Genomic DNA, 18,778 nt, shown 5'->3' with positions numbered 1-18,778 from the left:
CTGCGCACAATAGACTTAATTTATTGCACTTATAAGTTATTAGAATTAGAGGAATTATAAGGAACATTGAAGTTTTCCTATCTTTTATATTAGAAAGTCTACATTGATATGCTTGAACGAAGAAGCATCCCTTTGTTTGTGAACTTGCAATCCGCCACACTGCCATCATCTCTACAGATGTGCATTAAAGCCTGCTGTGAGTGTTTGTCCGAAATAGTCCCATATTTATTGGATGGAATAGAAAAAAATATGCCATTACATTAAGCGTTTGAGCCAATCAGTTGTGTTGTGACAAGGTAGGGGTGGTATGCAGAAGATCCCTATTTGGTAAAAGACCAAGTCCAAATTATGGCAGGAACAGCTCAAAAAAGCAAAAAGAAACAATAGTCCATCATTACTTTAAGAGATGAAGGTCAGTCAACTCCCGAAAATGTCAAGAACTTTGAAAGTTTCTTCAAGTGCAGTCGCAACAACCATCAAGCTCTATGATGAAACTGGCGCTCATGAGGACCGCCACAGGAAAGAAAGACCCAAAGTTACCTCTGCTGCAGAGGATAAGTTCATTAGAGTTACCAGCCTCAGAAGTTGCAGTCCAAATAAATGCTTCACAGAGTTCAAGTAACAGACACATCTCAACATCAACTGTTCAGAGGAGACTGTGTGAATCAGGTCTTCATGATTGAATTGCTGCAAAGAAACCACTACTAAAGTACACCAATAAGAAGAGGAGACTTTCTTGGGCCAATGAGTCCAAAAAATGTGTGATTTTTCGTTCCAACTGCTGTGTCTCTGTGAGACACAGAGTAGGTGAACAGATGATCTCCGCATGTATGGATCCCATCATGAAGCATGGAGGAGGTGGTGTTTTGCTGGTGACACTGTCTGTGATTTATTTACAATTCTGGTTGAGAGAATGCCAAGAGCGTGCATCGCTGTCATCAAGGTAGAGGGTGGCTACTTCGAAGAATTTCAAATATAAAATATATATTTAATTTGTTTAACACTTTTTTGGTTACTACATGATTCTATGTGTTATTTCATAGTTTTGATGTCTTCAATATTATTCTACAATGTAGAAAATAGTAAAAATAAAGAAAAACCCTTGAATGAGTAGGTGTGTCCAAACGTTTGACTGCTACGGTATGCATGTACACTACCGTTCAAAAGTTTGGGGTCACTTAGAAATGTCCTTGTTTTTTAAAGAAAAGCACATTTTTTGTCCATTAAAATAACACACACACACACACACACACACACACACACACACACACACACACACACACACACACACACACACACACACACACACACACACACACACACACACACACACACACACACACACACACACACACACACACACACACACACACACACACACACACACACACGAGACCGTGGTCTCAATGGTGAATCCCTGTTAAAATAAAAGTTAAATAAAAAGGCACCAACTCTGCTAAAATCAGTTCATCACTCAACTTAATAGCATATGTCACTGAAGTGAATGGATCCATATAAATGTGAGCTAGCTGTAGAGGAGCTGTACACACCAGGGCTTTGAGTTTGGTGAAGGTGACAGAGGTACAGTTGAAGAGGTTGGGGGGCAGCCATCCCTTGTGTTCATCACAGTGGCGGACAGCTGTGCCTGAGAGAGAAAGAGAGAAGGAGGGAATGTGCATGAGGCAAACCTAAAGAGAGTTTCAACCATTCCATTATAGAAATGGTAATTATTATATATGCTATATAGTATACTGTATTAGCTAAGCCACAGAGTCATCATACCAATAGATCCCTTGGGACAGGAGACGGCTGTAGGGAGACCAAACTTTGTCCTAGGCCACCAGATCCCAGCCTCTATCGCCTGGGGACAACTGTCATAGATCACTGAGATAGAAAGAGAGAGGGAGGTAGAAAGAGAAAGGGAGAGAAAGAGGGAGAGAAGGAAAGCCGATTCAATTAATTGTCCAGGTGTAACTGTATGCATGACAGATAATTATTAAAGCTGCAATATGTCACTTTTAGGCTACCCGACCAAATTCACATAGAAATGTGAGTTATAGATCTGTCATTCTCATTGAAAGCAAGTTTGTTTGTGCACTATTTCTATGCTTCCCATTCTGAAGTTTAGTTTTCGTGTCTTTTACTTTCAGTTTTGTACACCATATTAAAACAGCTGAAAATAATATATGTTTGGTAATTGAAAAGATATTTCACAGCAGTTTAGACGGTACAATGATTTTCTATACTTGTTTTGTCACATAACTGAAATTAGGCAAACTATTAGAATTTCAGCAACCAGGAAATGGCAGGGCGATTTAAGCACATTGCACCTTTAATGTTCACTTGGCACAATTTTTTTTTTTAAAGGCCTTCTATAACCATTAATTTACTAAATTAGTGAACTAAATGAATCATTCTGGGCTACAGATACATTTCAACCATGATGCAGTTTTCTGAAGCATGTGATGTATGGTAATGCTGACCTTCACAGCCATTGGGCGACACCTCAGCAAATGGGTTGTCACAGCGGTCACACTGGCGCCCAATGACCCCTGGTTTACACTGGCACTGGCCACTCTCTCTCTCACACGCTCGCGAGAAGGAGCCCACTGGGTAACACTCACACAGCAGACATGCCTCACTGGCCTCTGGACGGTAGTGGTTATCCTGAGAAGAGGGAGTGGGATAGAGAGAGATGGACGGGGAGGGAACAGAAAAGGGAGGTAGGGATGAAAGTACATTTTCCCGGTCAATGAAATACCAGCCCACAGCGCAGTTTCACCCATCGCCCCTGTCCAACATCCTGACTCAGTAGTTAGCTGACCTTGCAGCGGCACTCCCCGCTGGTCTTGTTGCAGTCGGCATTGAAGCCCCTGTCTGTCTGACAGTCACAGGGACCACAGGTCTTATGTCCCCACCAACCCCTGGGACACGGCAGGTCAGTCCTAAGGAGGGACACATACAGTCAGAAACACGGACCACAAATACACTCTGATAGTTTTCTTTATAGTCATATGGACCAAAAGGATCCTACTCACTTTCTCTCGCAGTACTGCCCAAAGTGGTTGCTGGGACAGTCACAAGTGTAGCCACGGGAGGAGCTAGCCTTCCTGGTGCAAGCTGATTGGTGCTCACAGGGGTTTAGTGCACATATGTCTATGCAGTTATCGCCATAGTAACCTGACAGGTAAACAACACAATATAAATTCATAAGTTATGCTTGGGAGGGATCAACATAAGGCAATATGGTTGTATTATATAGTTGTAAAATTGAATTATGAGGATGAAGACAATGATGACGATGAAGAAGATGATGATGGTTGGCAGACTGACCGGTGAGGCAGGTACAGGAGTGGCTGTCCCAGTCATCACTGCAGTAGCTGTTGGGAGGGCAGGTGTTAGAGACACAGGGGTCTGGTACGCTGCAGCCCTGCTCCATGTTCACCCTCCTGGCCTGAGACATGCTGAGAGGCACGGAGCTGGAGGAGGTCTCCCCCACAAGCAGACCCTGAGGAACACACACACAGCAGGCAGAACACACTCAGACAATACTCTGTGTGTGCGTGTGTGTGTGTGTGTGTGTGTGTGTAAGAGAGAGAGAGAATGAGTGATGAGAAGAGAACTGACCTGGACACAACCACGGAAGCCGTGATGTATTTTCCCATCAGCCCCAGTGATGCCCCCGACACTCAGAGTCTTGACCTTCGCCCCCTTCAGCTTATTATCCACTTCCATACTTGCCTGGATATGTAGATCAGATCACACACATTAGATACATTCATATACACTCAGCTGACTGGCTGTCTACATACTGGCCTAAGTACATAACACATGCTAACTGCCCTGAATACATACATACAGCATTTCAATTAAATGTAATTAAAATACAGAAGCTACAGTTTGTCTTCTAACAGTGTCTCACCGTGTAGAGTCCATGGTCGAAGGAGAGCACAGCCTTGTGTCTGGGCGCGCCCCCCGGGACACCCTTCAGCTCCAGCTGTAGATGGTGCCAGTCTCCGTCATTCACTGTCACCTCCTCTACCCGGGACAGGGTGGAGTCCTCCCCTCTCTGCAGGCCCATCACCACACTGCCCTCCCGCAGCTATAGATAGATAGAGAGAGAGAGAGAGAAAAGAGAGAGAGGTGGAAGGGGATGGGAAGAGAGGTGAGGCAAAGGATGGGAGGGAGAAGGGGATGGGAAGAGAGAAGTGAGGGAAAGGATGGGAGGGAGAAGGGGATGGGAAGAGAGAAGTGAGGGAAAGGATGGGAGGGAGAAGGGGATGGGAAGAGAGAAGTAAGGGAAAGGATGGGAGGGAGAAGGGAATGGGAAGAGAGGTGAGGGAAAGGATGGGAGGGAGAAGGGGATGGGAAGAGAGAAGTGAGGGAAAGGATAGGAGGGAGAAGGGGATGGGAAGAGAGAAGTGAGGGAAAGGATGGGAGGGAGAAGGGGATGGGAAGAGAGAAGTGAGGGAAAGGATAGGAGGGAGAAGGGGATGGGAAGAGAGAAGTGAGGGAAAGGATGGGAGGGAGAAGGGGATGGGAAGAGAGAAGTGAGGGAAAGGATGGGAGGGAGAAGGGGATGGGAAGAGAGAAGTGAGGGAAAGGATGGGAGGGAGAATGGGATGGGAAGAGAGAAGTGAGGGAAAGGATGGGAGGGAGAAGGGGATGGAAGAGAGAGGTGAGGGAAAGGATTGAGAAGGAGAAGAGGGATGGGAAGAGAGGTGAGGGAAAGGATGGGAGGAGAAGGGGATGGGAAGAGAGAAGTGAGGGAAAGGATGGGAGGGAGAAGGGGATGGGAAGAGAGAAGTGAGGGAGGGAAATGGGGATGGGAGGGAGATGGAAGGGGATGGGAAGAGAGAAGTGAGGGAAAGGATGGGAGGGAGATGGGAAGAGAGAAGTGAGGGAAAGGATGGGAGGGAGAAGGGGATGGGAAGAGAGAAGTGAGGGAAAGGATGGGGAGGGAGAAGGGGATGGGAAGGATGGGAAGAGGAGAGATGGGAAGAGAGAAGTGGGAAAGGATGGGAGGGGAAGATGGGAAGAGAGAAGTGAGGGAAAGGATGGGAGGGAGAAGGGGATGGGAAGAGAGAAGTGAGGGAAAGGATGGGAGGGAGAAGGGGATGGGAAGAGAGAAGTGAGGGAAAGGATGGGAGGGAGAAGGGGATGGGAAGAGAGAAAGGTGAGGGAAAGGATGGGAGGGAGAAAGGGGAGGGGAAGAGAAGAGAGGTGAGGGAAAGGATGGGAGGGAGAAGGGGATGGGAAGAGAGAGGTGAGGGAAAGGATGGGAGGGAGAAGGGGATGGGAAGAGAGAAGTGAGGGAAAGGATGGAGGGAGAAGGGGATGGGAAGAGAGAAGTGAGGGAAAGGATGGGAGGAGAAGGGGATGGGAAGAGAGAAGTGAGGGAAAGGATGGGAGGGAGAAGGGGATGGGAAGAGAGAAGTGAGGGAAAGGATGGGAGGGAGAAGGGGGATGGGAAGAGAGAGTGAGGGAAAGGATGGGAGGGAGAAGGGGATGGGAAGAGAGAAGTGAGGGAAAGGATGGGAGGGAGAAGGGGATGGGAAGAGAGAAGTGAGGGAAAGGATGGGAGGAGAAGGGGATGGGAAGAGAGAAGTGAGGGAAAGGATGGGAGGGAGAAGGGGATGGGAAGAGAGAAGTGAGGGAAAGGATGGGAGGGAGAAGGGGATGGGAAGAGAGAAGTGAGGGAAAGGATGGGAGGGAGAAGGGGATGGGAAGAGAGAAGTGAGGGAAAGGATGGGAGGGAGAAGGGGATGGGAAGAGAGAAGTGAGGGAAAGGATGGGAGGAGAAGGGGATGGGAAGAGAAGTGAGGGAAAGGATGGGAGGGAGAAGGGGATGGGAAGAGAGAAGTGAGGGAAAGGATGGGAGGGAGAAGGGGATGGGAAGAGAGAAGTGAGGGAAAGGATGGGAGGGAGAAGGGGATGGGAAGAGAGAAGTGAGGGAAAGGATGGGAGGGAGAAGGGGATGGGAAGAGAGAAGTTGGGGAAAGGATGGGGAGGGAGAAGGGGATGGGAAGAGAAGTGGGAAAGGATGGGAGGGAGAAGGGGATGGGAAGAGAGGTGGGAGGAAAGGATGGGAGGGAGAAGGGGATGGAAGAGAGAAGTGAGGGAAAGGATGGGAGGGAGAAGGGGATGGGAAGAAGTGAGAAGTGAGGGAAAGGATGGAAGGAGAAGGGAGGATGGGAAGAGAGAAGTGAGGAAAGGATGGGAGGGAGAAGGGATGGGAAGAGAGAAGTGAGGGAAAGGATGGGAGGGAGAAGGGGATGGGAAGAGAGGTGAGGGAAAGGATGGGAGGGAGAAGGGGATGGGAAGAGAAGTGAGGGAAAGGATGGGAGGGAGAAGGGGGATGGGAAGAGAGGTGAGGAAAGGATGGGAGGGAGAAGGGGATGGGAAGAGAGAAGTGAGGGAAAGGATGGGAGGGAGAAGGGGATGGGAAGAGGGGAGAAGTGAGGGAAAGGATGGGAGGGAGAAGGGATGGGAAGAGAGGTGAGGGAAAGGATGGGAGGAGAAGGGGATGGGAAGAGAGAAGTGAGGGAAAGGATGGGAGGGAGAAGGGGATGGGAAGAGAGAAGTGAGGGAAAGGATGGGAGGGAGAAGGGGATGGGAAGAGAGAAGAGAAGATGGGAGGAGAAGGGGATGGGAAGGAAAGGATGGGGAGGGAGAAAGGGGATGGGAAAGAGAGAAGTGAGGGAAAGGATGGGAGGGAGAAGGGGATGGGAAGAGAGAAGTGAGGGAAAGGATGGGAGGGAGAAGGGGATGGGAAGAGAGAAGTGAGGGAAAGGATGGGAGGGAGAAGGGGATGGGAAGAGAGAAGTGAGGGAAAGGATGGGAGGAGAAGGGGATGGGAAGAGAGAAGTGAGGGAAAGGATGGGAGGGAGAAGGGGATGGGGAGAAGAGAAGTGAGGAGAAAGGATGAAGGAGGGAAAGGAAGGGGATGGGAAGAGAGAAGTGAGGGAAAGGATGGGAGGGAGAAGGGGATGGGAAGAGAGAAGTGAGGGAAAGGATGGGAGGGAGAAGGGGATGAAGGGATGGGAAGATGGGAGGGAGAAGGGGAGGGAAAGGAGGGAGGGAGAAGGGGATGGGAAGAGAGAAGTGAGGGAAAGGATGGGAGGGAGAAGGGGATGTGAAGAGAGAAGGGGTGAGGGAAAGGATGGGAGAGGAGAAGGGGATGGGAAGAGAGAGGTGAGGGAAAGGATGGGAGGGAGAAGGGAGAGAGAAGTGAGGAAAGGATGGGAGGGAGAAGGGGATGGGAAGAGAGAAGTGAGGGAAAGGATGGGAGGGAGAAGGGGATGGGAAGAGGTGAGGGAGGATGGGAGGGAGAAGGGATGGGAAGAGAGAGGGGGAAAGGATGGGAGGGAGAAGGGGATGGGAAGAGAGTGAGGAAAGGATGGGAGGAGAAGGGGATGGGAAGAGAGGTGAGGGAAAGGATGGGAGGAGAAGGGGATGGGAAGAGAGAAGTGAGGGAAAGGATGGGAGGGAGAAGGGGATGGGAAGAGAGAAGTGAGGGAAAGGATGGGAGGGGAGATGGGAAGAGAGGTGAGGAAAGGATGGGAGGGAGAAGGGATGGAAGAGTGAGGGAAAGGATGGGAGGAGAAGGGGATGGGAAGAGAAGTGAGGGAAAGGATGGGAGGGAGAAGGGGGATGGGAAGAGAGAAGTGAGGGAAAGGATGGGAGGGAGAAGGGGATGGGAAGAGAGAAGTGAGGGAAAGGATGGGAGGGAGAAGGGGATGGAAGAGAGAGGGAGAAGGGGATGAGGGAGGGAAAGGATGGGAGAGGGAGAAGGGGATGGGAAGAGAGAAGTGAGGGAAAGGATGGGAGGGAGAAGGGGATGGGAAGAGAGGTGAGGGAAAGGATGGGAGGGAGAAGGGATGGGAAAGAGAAGTGAGGGAAAGGATGGGAGGGAGAAGGGGATGGGAAGAGAGAAGTGAGGGAAAGGATGGGAGGGAGAAGGGGATGGGAAGAGAGGTGAGGAAAGGATGGGAGGGAGAAGGGGATGGGAAGAGAAGCAGGAGGGAAAGGATGGGAGGGAGAAGGGGATGGGAAGAGAGAAGTGAGGGAAAGGATGGGAGGGAGAAGGGGATGGGAAAGAGGTGAGGGAAAGGATGGGAGGGAGAAGGGGATGGGAAGAGAGAAGTGAGGGAAAGGATGGGAGGGAGAAGGGGATGGGAAGAGAGAAGTGAGGGAAAGGATGGGAGGGAGAAGGGGATGGGAAGAGAGAAGTGAGGGAAAGGATGGGAGGGAGAAGGGGATGGGAAGAGAGAAGTGAGGGAAAGGATGGGAGGGAGAAGGGGATGGGAAGAGAGAAGTGAGGGAAAGGATGGGAGGGAGAAGGGGATGGGAAGAGAGAAGTGAGGGAAAGGATGGGAGGGAGAAGGGGATGGGAAGAGAGAAGTGAGGGAAAGGATGGGAGGAGAAGGGGATGGGAAGAGAGAAGTGAGGGAAAGGATGGGAGGGAGAAGGGGATGGGAAGAGAGAAGTGAGGGAAAGGATGGGAGGGAGAAGGGGATGGGAAGAGAGAAGAGGGAAAGGATGGGAGGGAGAAGGGGATGGGAAGAGAGAAAGTGAGGGGAAAGGATGGGAGGGAGAAGGGGAGGGGAAGAGAGAGAAGTGAGGGAAAGGATGGGAGGGAGAAGGGGATGGGAAGAGAGAAGTGAGGGAAAGGATGGGAGGGGAGAAGTGAGGGAAAGGATGGGAAAGGGATGGGAGAAGGGGATGGGAAGAGAGAAGTGAGGGAAAGGATGGGAGGGAGAAGGGGATGGGAAGAGAGGTGAGGGAAAGGATGGGAGGGAGAAGGGGATGGGAAGAGAAGTGAGGGAAAGGATGGGAGGGAGAAGGGGATGGGAAGAGAGAAGTGAGGAAAGGATGGGAGGGAGAAGGGGATGGGAAGAGAGAAGGATGGGAGGGAGAAAGGGGATGGGGAAAGGAGGAAAGGATGGGGGAGAAGGGGATGGGAAGACAGGTGAGGGAAAGGATGGGAGGGAGAAGGGGATGGGAAGAGAGAAGTGAGGGAAAGGATGGGAGGGAGAAGGGGATGGGAAGAGAGGTGAGGGAAAGGATTGGAGGAGAAGGGGATGGGAAGAGAGAAGTGAGGGAAAGGATGGGAGGGAGAAGGGGATGGGAAGAGAGAAGTGAGGGAAAAGGATGGGAGGGAGAAGGGGATGGGAAGAGAGAGAGAGGTGAGGGGAAGGATTGAGGGAGAAGGGGGGAGAAGAGGGATGGGATGGAGGGAGAAGGATGGGAAGAGAGGTGAGGGAAAGGATGGGAGGGAGAAGGGGATGGGAAGAGAGGTGAGGGAAAGGATGGGAGGGAGAAGGGGATGGGAAGAGAGAAGTGAGGGAAAGGATGGAGGGAGAAGAGGATGGGAAGTGAGAAGTGAGGGAAAGGATGGGAGGGAGAAGGGATGGGAAGAGAGGATGAGGGAAAGGATGGGAGGGAGAAGGGGATGGAAGAGAGAAGTGAGGGAAATGATGGGAGGAGAAGAGGATGGGAAGAGAGAAGTGAGGGAAAGGATGGGAGGGAGAAGGGGATGGGAGAGAGGGAGGGAAAGGATGGGGAGGGAGAAGGGGATGGGAAGAGAGGTGAGGGAAAGGATGGGAGGGAGAAGGGGATGGGAAGACAGGTGAGGGAAAGGATGGGAGGGAGAAGGGGATGGGAAGAGAGAAGTGAGGGAAAGGATGGGAGGGAGAAGGGGATGGGAAGAGAAGTGAGGGAAAGGATGGGAGGGAGAAGAGGATGGGAAGAGAGAGGTGAGGGAAAGGATGGGAGGGAGAAGAGGATGGGAAGAGAGAAGTGAGGGAAAGGATGGGAGGGAGAAGAGGATGGGAAGTGAGAAGTGAGGGAAAGGATGGGAGGGAGAAGGGGATGGGAAGAGAGGTGAGGGAAAGGATGGGAGGGAGAAGGGGATGGGAAGAGAGAAGTGAGGGAAAGGATGGGAGGGAGAAGAGGATGGGAAGAGAGAAGTGAGGGAAAGGATGGGAGGGAGAAGGGGATGGGAAGAGAGAAGTGAGGGAAAGGATGGGAGGGAGAAGGGGATGGGAAGAGAGGTGAGGGAAAGGATGGGAGGGAGAAGGGGATGGGAAGAGAAGTGAGGGAAAGGATGGGAGGGAGAAGAGGATGGGAAGAGAGAGTTGAGGGAAAGGATGGGAGGGAGAAGGGAATGGGAAGAGAGAGGTGAGGGAAAGGATGGGAGGGAGAAGGGGATGGGAAGAGAAGTGAGGGAAAGGATGGGAGGGAGAAGGGGATGGGAAGAGAGGTGAGGGAAAGGATGGGAGGGAGAAGGGGATGGGAAGAGAGGTGAGGGGGAAAGGATGGGAGGAGAAGGGGATGGGAAGAGAGGTGAGGGAAAGGATGGGAGGGAGAAGGGGATGGGAAGAGAGGTGAGGGAAAGGATGGGAGGGAGAAGGGGATGGGAAGAGAGGTGAGGGAAAGGATGGGAGGGAGAAGGGGATGGGAAGAGAGAAGTGAGGGAAAGGATGGGAGGGAGAAGAGGATGGGAAGAGAGAAGTGAGGGAAAAGATGGGAGGGAGAAGGGATGGGAAGAGAGAAGTGAGGAAAGGATGGGAGGGAGAATGGGATGGGAAGAGAGGTGAGGGAAAGGATGGGAGGGAGAAGGGGATGGAAGTGAGAAGTGAGGGAAAGGATGGGAGGGAGAAGGGGATGGGAAGAGAGGTGAGGGAAAGGATGGGAGGGAGAAGGGGATAGGAAGATAGGTGAGGGAAAGGATGGGAGGGAGAAGGGGATGGGAAGAGAGGTGAGGAAAGGATGGGAGGGAGAAGGGGATGGGAAGAGAGGTGAGGGAAAGGATGGGAGGAGAAGGGATGGGAAGAGAGGTGAGGGAAAGGATGGGAGGGAGAAGGGGATGGGAAGAGAGAAGTGAGAGAAAGGATGGGAGGGAGAAGAGGATGGGAAGAGAGAAGTGAGGGAAAAGATGGGAGGGAGAAGGGGATGGGAAGAGAGAAGTGAGGGAAAGGATGGGAGAATGGGATGGGAAGAGAGGTGAGGGAAAGGATGGGAGGGAGAAGGGGATGGGAAGTGAGAAGTGAGGGAAAGGATGGGAGGAGAAGGGGATGGGAAGAGAGGTGAGGGAAAGGATGGGAGGGAGAAGGGGATGGGAAGTGAGAAGTGAGGGAAAGGATGGGAGGGAGAAGGGGATAGGAAGAGAGGTGAGGGAAAGGATGGGAGGAGAAGGGGATGGGAAGAGAGAAGTGGGGGAAAGGATGGGAGGGAGAAGGGGATGGGAAGAGAGAAGTGAGGGAAAGGATGGGAGGGAGAAGGGATGGGAAGAGGTGAGGGAAAGGATGGGAGGGAGAAGGGGATGGAAGAGAGAAGTGAGGGAAAGGATGGGAGGGAGAAGGGGATGGGAAGAGAAGTGAGGGAAAGGATGGGAGGGAGAAGAGGATGGGAAGAGAGGTGAGGGAAAGGATGGGAGGGAGAAGGGGATGGGAAGAGAGAGGTGAGGGAAAGGATGGGAGGGAGAAGGGGATGGGAAGAGAGGTGAGGGAAAGGATGGGAGGGAGAAGGGGATGGGAAGAGAGAAGTGAGGGAAAGGATGGGAAGAGAGAAGTGAGGGAAAGGATGGGAGGGAGAAGAGGATGGGAAGAGAGAAGTGAGGGAAAGGATGGGAGGGAGAAGAGGATGGGAAGAGAGAAGTGAGGGAAAGGATGGGAGGGAGAAGGGGATGTGAAGAGAGGTGAGGGAAAGGATGGGAGGGAGAAGGGGATGGGAAGAGAGAAGTGAGGGAAAGGATGGGAGGGAGAAGGGGATGGGAAGAGAGGTGAGGGAAAGGATGGGAGGGAGAATGGGATGGGAAGAGAGAAGTGAGGGAAAGGATGGGAGGGAGAAGGGGATGGGAAGAGAGAGGTGAGGGAAAGGATGGGAGGGAGAAGGGGATGGGAAGAGAAGTGAGGGAAAGGATCGGAGGGAGAAGGGGATGGGAAGAGAAGTGAGGGAAAGGATGGGAGGGAGAAGAGGATGGGAAGAGAGAGGTGAGGGAATGCAGGAGAGAGAGAGAACTTCTTTAGTATACATACATCACATGCTCAGTCAGTAAGGTTTTCTTCTCCTCCTCATCAGACAATCTATGGTAATACTGTAGTAAAATATGTGCCCTGTTTTAAAATGCAACAACTTTAAAATAGCTGCTGGACAGTTATCTTTCAAAAGAGGTACCTGACTAGACAAACACAACAGCTGTCATCTGAAAGGCCTGAAATGGCAGCTCTCAGATCTCAAGATAAAGCGTTTGTTAGTTGGCAGGCTGTCTCAACACCATCAAATATTTACAGTCATGCTGCTGCCCGGACAGCCAACAGGTGGAGCTTTACACCAACTAACCTACAGTCACTCAAGTTAAGTTTTAATGTCACATGCACAAGTACAGTGAAATGCCTTTCTTGCAAACTCTAAACCAACAACACAGTAATCAATCAAGCACTAAAAATAAGACAAGGTAGAACAAAAACACAAGAAATAAGAAACAAGAACACAAGGAAACAAGAAGCTTACAGGGGCAGTTCCAATACCATATTTACAATTTACAGGGATCCTATAGATCGAGGTAGATATGTACAGGGGTAAAGTGACTAGGCATCAGGATAAACAGAGTAGCAGCAGCGTAAATTAAGATTGTATGTGAGTGAGTGTGTGTGTGTGTGCGTGTGAGAAGAGTCACTAGAAATGTGTGTGTGTGTTGGAGTGTCAGTGTGCGTGATTGTGTGGAGTTCTGTGAGTGTGCAGCAAAAAATATATATATACAAGGGTCAACTCAGACAGTCCATGTAGCCATTTTGTTAATTATTTAGCAGTCTTATGGCTTGGGGATAGAAGCTGTAGGAGCCTGTTGGTGCCAGACTTGATGCACCGGTACCGCTTGCCGTGCGGAAGCAGAGAATAGACTATGGCTTGTGTGGCTGGGGTCTTTAACGATTTTCCCGGGCCTTCCTTTCACACTGCCTGATATAGAGGTTCTCGATCGAGGCCGGTTCTGTGGCCATACCAGGCAGTGATGCAGCCAGTCAAGATGCTCTCACTGGTGCAGCTGTAGAACTTTTTGAGGATTCTGAGTCGTGAAGAAGGCGCTGTCGCATCTTCTTCACGACTCAGCGCGTGAGGACTATTTTAAGTCCTTAGTGATTTGGACATTGATCTTGAAGTTCAACCCGCTCCACTGCAGCCACGCCGTCGTGGGTGATCAGGGAGTACAGGAGGGGTCTAAGCGCACACCCCTGTGGGTCAGCGTGGCGGAGGTGATGTTGCCTACCCTTACTACCTGGGGTCGGCCCGTCAGGAGGGAGGTGTTCAGTCCTATGTTCCAAGCTTGGTGACGAGCTTGGAGGGGACAATGGTGTTGAAGGCTGAGCTGAAGTTAATGAACAGCATGTGAGCTGTTGGAGTCATGCTGGGGTTGCCTGCTACAATGCACTGATCTACTCCAACACCATACTAACATGCATAATTGGATCAAAAAGGAGTGAAAAGAAACAGCAATAATCCCTAGCAAAACAGAATGAGCAAAACTATTGGCTATGTTCTCTTTGCTTCAGAAGGGATCTGTATGATATGCAGTGTTCTCTCTTACACCTGGAAGGTGTACTTGTACTGCTGTTCCCTATTCTTGGGGAATGTTGTTGGAGGTGTATGAGCCAGATTGAGGAGGGCTGTTTTGTGATCTGGCAGACCTGGCCTCCGCTGGCGTGAGATGGTGTCAGTAATAATATTAACATTTATATAGCACTTTTCAAGGATCCAAATTCACTTTCCAGTTGTAGAAATAATCAAAACCAGGATAAACAGAAGGAAGAACAAACATCAAACAACGAGTAGGGATTAGGGCTCAAGGGAAGGAGTGTGATGTGTCAGTGCATGGGTGAGTGACCAGGTGTGTGTGTGTGTGTGAGAGAGAGAATCGTCCTACTGTGTTTCTCCTTCTCCCTCCTCAGCCCTTCTTTTCTCACTCTCTTTCTCCACCCCGTCACTCTGTTGCTCTGCAGCTGTTAATCTGGTATTACTGTGCTTGGTGTTCGGTCTAAAACATTTTGCGCGCAGTAACAATTCAATTAATGATTCAACCAGGAAATTCATTTAAAAAATAATATATATATATATATATATATGTATATATGTATATATATATATATATATATATACATACACACGCATCTAATTTGGTTTTGTATTCAAGTTCACTTATGACACCTTGTGCAGCTCATTTTATCACAACTATGGCATTTAAGTTTTTTTATTGAGGCCAGAAAGACCATCCATATGTGTGTGTGAGAGAGTGTGGGTGGTTGGGAGGAGGGCGTGTGGGTGGTTGGGAGGAGGGCGTGTGGGTGGTTGGGAGGAGGGCGGTGGGTGGTTGGGAGGAGGGCGTGTGGGTGGTTGGGAGGAGGGCGGTGGGTGGGTGGGAGGAGGGCGTGTGGGTGGTTGGGAGGAGGGCGTGTGGGTGGTTGGGAGGAGGGTGTGTGGGTGAGATCCTTTAGGGTGAGGTTGTGAGGGCCGGGACAATGTGCAGTGAGTTAATTGTGTTCTCTGTACCTGTAGGGTGAGGTTGTGAGGGCCAAGACGATGTGCAGTCAGTTAATTGTGTTCTCTGTACCTGTAGGGTGAGGTTGTGAGGGCCAAGACAATGTGCAGTGAGTTAATTGTGTTCTCTGTACCTGTAGGGTGAGGTTGTGAGGGCCAGGACAATGTGCAGTGAGTTAATTGTGTTCTCTGTACCTGTAGGGTGAGGTTGTGAGGGCCGGGACAATGTGCAGTGAGTTAATTGTGTTCTCTGTACCTGTAGGGTGAGGTTGTGAGGGCTGGGACAATGTGCAGTGGGTTAATTGTGTTCTCTGTACCTGTAGGGTGAGGTTGTGAGGGCTGGGACAATGTGCAGTGGGTTAATTGTGTTCTCTGTACCTGTAGGGTGAGGTTGTGAGGGCCGGGACAATGTGCAGTGAGTTAATTGTGTTCTCTGTACCTGTAGGGTGAGGGCCAAGACAATGTGCAGAGAGTTAATTGTGTTCTCTGTACCTGTAGGGTGAGGTTGTGAGGGCCGGGACAATGTGCAGTGAGTTAATTGTGTTCTCTGTACCTGTAGGGTGAGGTTGTGAGGGCCGGGACAATGTGCAGTGAGTTAATTGTGTTCTCTGTACCTGTAGGGTGAGGTTGTGAGGGCCGGGACAATGTGCAGTGAGTTAATTGTGTTCTCTGTACCTGTAGGGTGAGGTTGTGAGGGCCAAGACAATGTGCAGTGAGTTAATTGTGTTTCTGTACCTGTAGGGTGAGGTTGTGAGGGCCAAGACAATGTGCAGTGAGTTAATTGTGTTCTCTGTACCTGTAGGGTGAGGTTGTGAGGGCCGGGACAATGTGCAGTGAGTTAATTGTGTTCTCTGTACCTGTAGGGTGAGGTTGTGAGGGCCGGGACAATGTGCAGTGAGTTAATTGTGTTCTCTGTACCTGTAGGGTGAGGTTGTGAGGGCCAAGACAATGTGCAGTGAGTTAATTGTGTTCTCTGTACCTGTAGGGTGAGGTTGTGAGGGCCGGGACAATGTGCAGTGAGTTAATTGTGTTCTCTGTACCTGTAGGGTGAGGTTGTGAGGGCCAAGACAATGTGCAGTGAGTTAATTGTGTTCTCTGTACCTGTAGGGTGAGGTTGTGAGGGCCGGGACAATGTGCAGTGAGTTAATTGTGTTCTCTGTACCTGTAGGGTGAGGTTGTGAGGGCCGGGACAATGTGCAGTGAGTTAATTGTGTTCTTTGTACCTGTAGGGTGAGGTTGTGAGGGCCAAGACAATGTGCAGTGAGTTAATTGTGTTCTCTGTACCTGTAGGGTGAGGTTGTGAGGGCCGGGACAATGTGGAGTGAGTTAATTGTGTTCTCTGTACCTGTAGGGTGAGGTAGTGAGGGCCAAGACAATGTGCAGTGAGTTAATTGTGTTCTTTGTACCTGTAGGGTGAGGTTGTGAGGGCCGGGACAATGTGCAGAGAGTTAATTGTGTTCGCTGTACCTGTAGGGTGAGGTTGTGAGGGCTGGGACAATGTGCAGTGGGTTAATTGTGTTCTCTATACCTGTAGGGTGAGGTTGTGATGGCCGGGACAATGTGCAGTGAGTTAATTGTGTTCTCTGTACCTGTAGGGTGATGTTGTGAGGGCCGGGACAATGTGCAAGTTAATTGTGTTCTCTGTACCTGTAGGGTGAGGTTGTGAGGGCCGGGACAATGTGCAGTGAGTTAATTGTGTTCTCTGTACCTGAAATATAGGGTGTTAAGGTTGTGAGGGCCAAGACAATGTGCAGTGAGTTAATTGTGTTCTCTGTACCTGTAGGGTGAGGTTGTGAGGGCCAAGACAATGTGCAGTGAGTTAATTGTGTTCTCTGTACCTGTAGGGTGAGGTTGTGAGGGCCGGGACAATGTGCAGTGAGTTAATTGTGTTCTCTGTACCTGTAGGGTGAGGTTGTGAGGGCCAAGACAATGTGCAGTGAGTTAATTGTGTTCTTTGTACCTGTAGTGGTGAGGTTGTGAGGGCCAAGACAATGTGCAGTGAGTTAATTGTGTTCTCTGTACCTGTAGGGTGAGGTTGTGAGGGCCGGGACAATGTGCAGTGAGTTAATTGTGTTCTCTGTACCTGTAGGGTGAGGTTGTGAGGGCCGGGACAATGTGCAGTGAGTTAATTGTGTTCTCTGTACCTGTAGGGTGAGGTAGTGAGGGCCAAGACAATGTGCAGTGAGTTAATTGTGTTCTTTGTACCTGTAGGGTGAGGTTGTGAGGGCCGGGACAATGTGCAGAAAGTTAATTGTGTTCTCTGTACCTGTAGGGTGAGGTTGTGAGGGCCGGGACAATGTGCAGAAAGTTAATTGTGTTCTCTGTACCTGTAGGGTGAGGTTGTGAGGGCCAAGACAATGTGCAGTGAGTTAATTGTGTTCTCTGTACCTGTAGGGTGAGGTTGTGAGGGCCGGGACAATGTGCAGTGAGTTAATTGTGTTCTCTGTACCTGTAGGGTGAGGGCCAAGACAATGTGCAGAGAGTTAATTGTGTTCTCTGTACCTGTAGGGTGAGGTTGTGAGGGCCAAGACAATGTGCAGTGAGTTAATTGTGTTCTCTGTACCTGTAGGGTGAGGTTGTGAGGGCCGGGACAATGTGCAGTGAGTTAATTGTGTTCTCTGTACCTGTAGGGTGAGGTTGTGAGGGCCGGGACAATGTGCAGTGAGTTAATTGTGTTCTCTGTACCTGTAGGGTGAGGTTGTGAGGGCCAAGACAATGTGCAGTGAGTTAATTGTGTTCTCTGTACCTGTAGGGTGAGGTTGTGAGGGCCAAGACAATGTGCAGTGAGTTAATTGTGTTCTCTGTACCTGTAGGGTGAGGTTGTGAGGGCCAAGGACAATGTGCAGTGAGTTAATTGTGTTCTCTGTACCTGTAGGGTGAGGTTGTGAGGGCCGGGACAATGTGCAGTGAGTTAATTGTGTTCTCTGTACCTGTAGGGTGAGGTTGTGAGGGCCAAGACAATGTGCAGTGAGTTAATTGTGTTCTCTGTACCTGTAGGGTGAGGTTGTGAGGGCCGGGACAATGTGCAGTGAGTTAATTGTGTTCTCTGTACCTGTAGGGTGAGGTTGTGAGGGCCAAGACAATGTGCAGTGAGTTAATTGTGTTCTCTGTACCTGTAGGGTGAGGTTGTGAGGGCCGGGACAATGTGCAGTGAGTTAATTGTGTTCTCTGTACCTGTAGGGTGAGGTTGTGAGGGCCGGGACAATGTGCAGTGAGTTAATTGTGTTCTTTGTACCTGTAGGGTGAGGTTGTGAGGGCCAAGACAATGTGCAGTGAGTTAATTGTGTTCTCTGTACCTGTAGGGTGAGGTTGTGAGGGCCGGGACAATGTGGAGTGAGTTAATTGTGTTCTCTGTACCTGTAGGGTGAGGTAGTGAGGGCCAAGACAATGTGCAGTGAGTTAATTGTGTTCTTTGTACCTGTAGGGTGAGGTTGTGAGGGCCGGGACAATGTGCAGAGAGTTAATTGTGTTCGCTGTACCTGTAGGGTGAGGTTGTGAGGGCTGGGACAATGTGCAGTGGGTTAATTGTGTTCTCTATACCTGTAGGGTGAGGTTGTGATGGCCGGGACAATGTGCAGTGAGTTAATTGTGTTCTCTGTACCTGTAGGGTGATGTTGTGAGGGCCGGGACAATGTGCAGTGAGTTAATTGTGTTCTCTGTACCTGTAGGGTGAGGTTGTGAGGGCCGGGACAATGTGCAGTGAGTTAATTGTGTTCTCTGTACCTGTAGGGTGAGGTTGTGAGGGCCAAGACAATGCAGTGAGTTAATTGTGTTCTCTGTACCTGTAGGGTGAGGTTGTGAGGGCCAAGACAATGTGCAGTGAGTTAATTGTGTTCTCTGTACCTGTAGGGTGAGGTTGTGAGGGCCAAGACAATGTGCAGTGAGTTAATTGTGTTCTCTGTACCTGTAGGGTGAGGTTGTGAGGGCCGGGACAATGTGCAGTGAGTTAATTGTGTTCTCTGTACCTGTAGGGTGAGGTTGTGAGGGCCAAGACAATGTGCAGTGAGTTAATTGTGTTCTTTGTACCTGTAGGGTGAGGTTGTGAGGGCCAAGACAATGTGCAGTGAGTTAATTGTGTTCTCTGTACCTGTAGGGTGAGGTTGTGAGGGCCGGGACAATGTGCAGTGAGTTAATTGTGTTCTCTGTACCTGTAGGGTGAGGTTGTGAGGGCCGGGACAATGTGCAGTGAGTTCATTGTGTTCTCTGTACCTGTAGGGTGAGGTAGTGAGGGCCAAGACAATGT

At 50.4% G+C, this 18,778-nt stretch overlaps 1 protein-coding gene across 1 annotated transcript in view; it reads right to left on the bottom strand.

Moving 5' to 3' along the window:
• The window catches only part of LOC115139460 (cadherin EGF LAG seven-pass G-type receptor 2-like), a 112,422-nt gene that overhangs the window by 20,396 nt on the left and 73,248 nt on the right, over positions 1-18,778 (bottom strand). Inside the window, exons 10-17 of the mRNA XM_029676875.2 lie at positions 3,923-4,102; positions 3,628-3,741; positions 3,334-3,508; positions 3,039-3,180; positions 2,825-2,945; positions 2,484-2,667; positions 1,783-1,884; positions 1,551-1,645 (exon numbers count right to left, since the gene is read on the bottom strand). Coding sequence (XP_029532735.2) covers positions 1,551-1,645; positions 1,783-1,884; positions 2,484-2,667; positions 2,825-2,945; positions 3,039-3,180; positions 3,334-3,508; positions 3,628-3,741; positions 3,923-4,102 — 1,113 coding nt within the window. The remainder of the gene's footprint in view (positions 1-1,550; positions 1,646-1,782; positions 1,885-2,483; positions 2,668-2,824; positions 2,946-3,038; positions 3,181-3,333; positions 3,509-3,627; positions 3,742-3,922; positions 4,103-18,778) is intronic.

This window comes from Oncorhynchus nerka, linkage group LG2 (genome assembly GCF_034236695.1).
Source record: "Oncorhynchus nerka isolate Pitt River linkage group LG2, Oner_Uvic_2.0, whole genome shotgun sequence".
NCBI classification, from domain to species: domain Eukaryota; kingdom Metazoa; phylum Chordata; class Actinopteri; order Salmoniformes; family Salmonidae; genus Oncorhynchus; species Oncorhynchus nerka.
The sequence above is the reverse complement of the archived record's forward strand: the minus strand, read 5'-3'. Positions and strand labels throughout refer to the sequence as shown.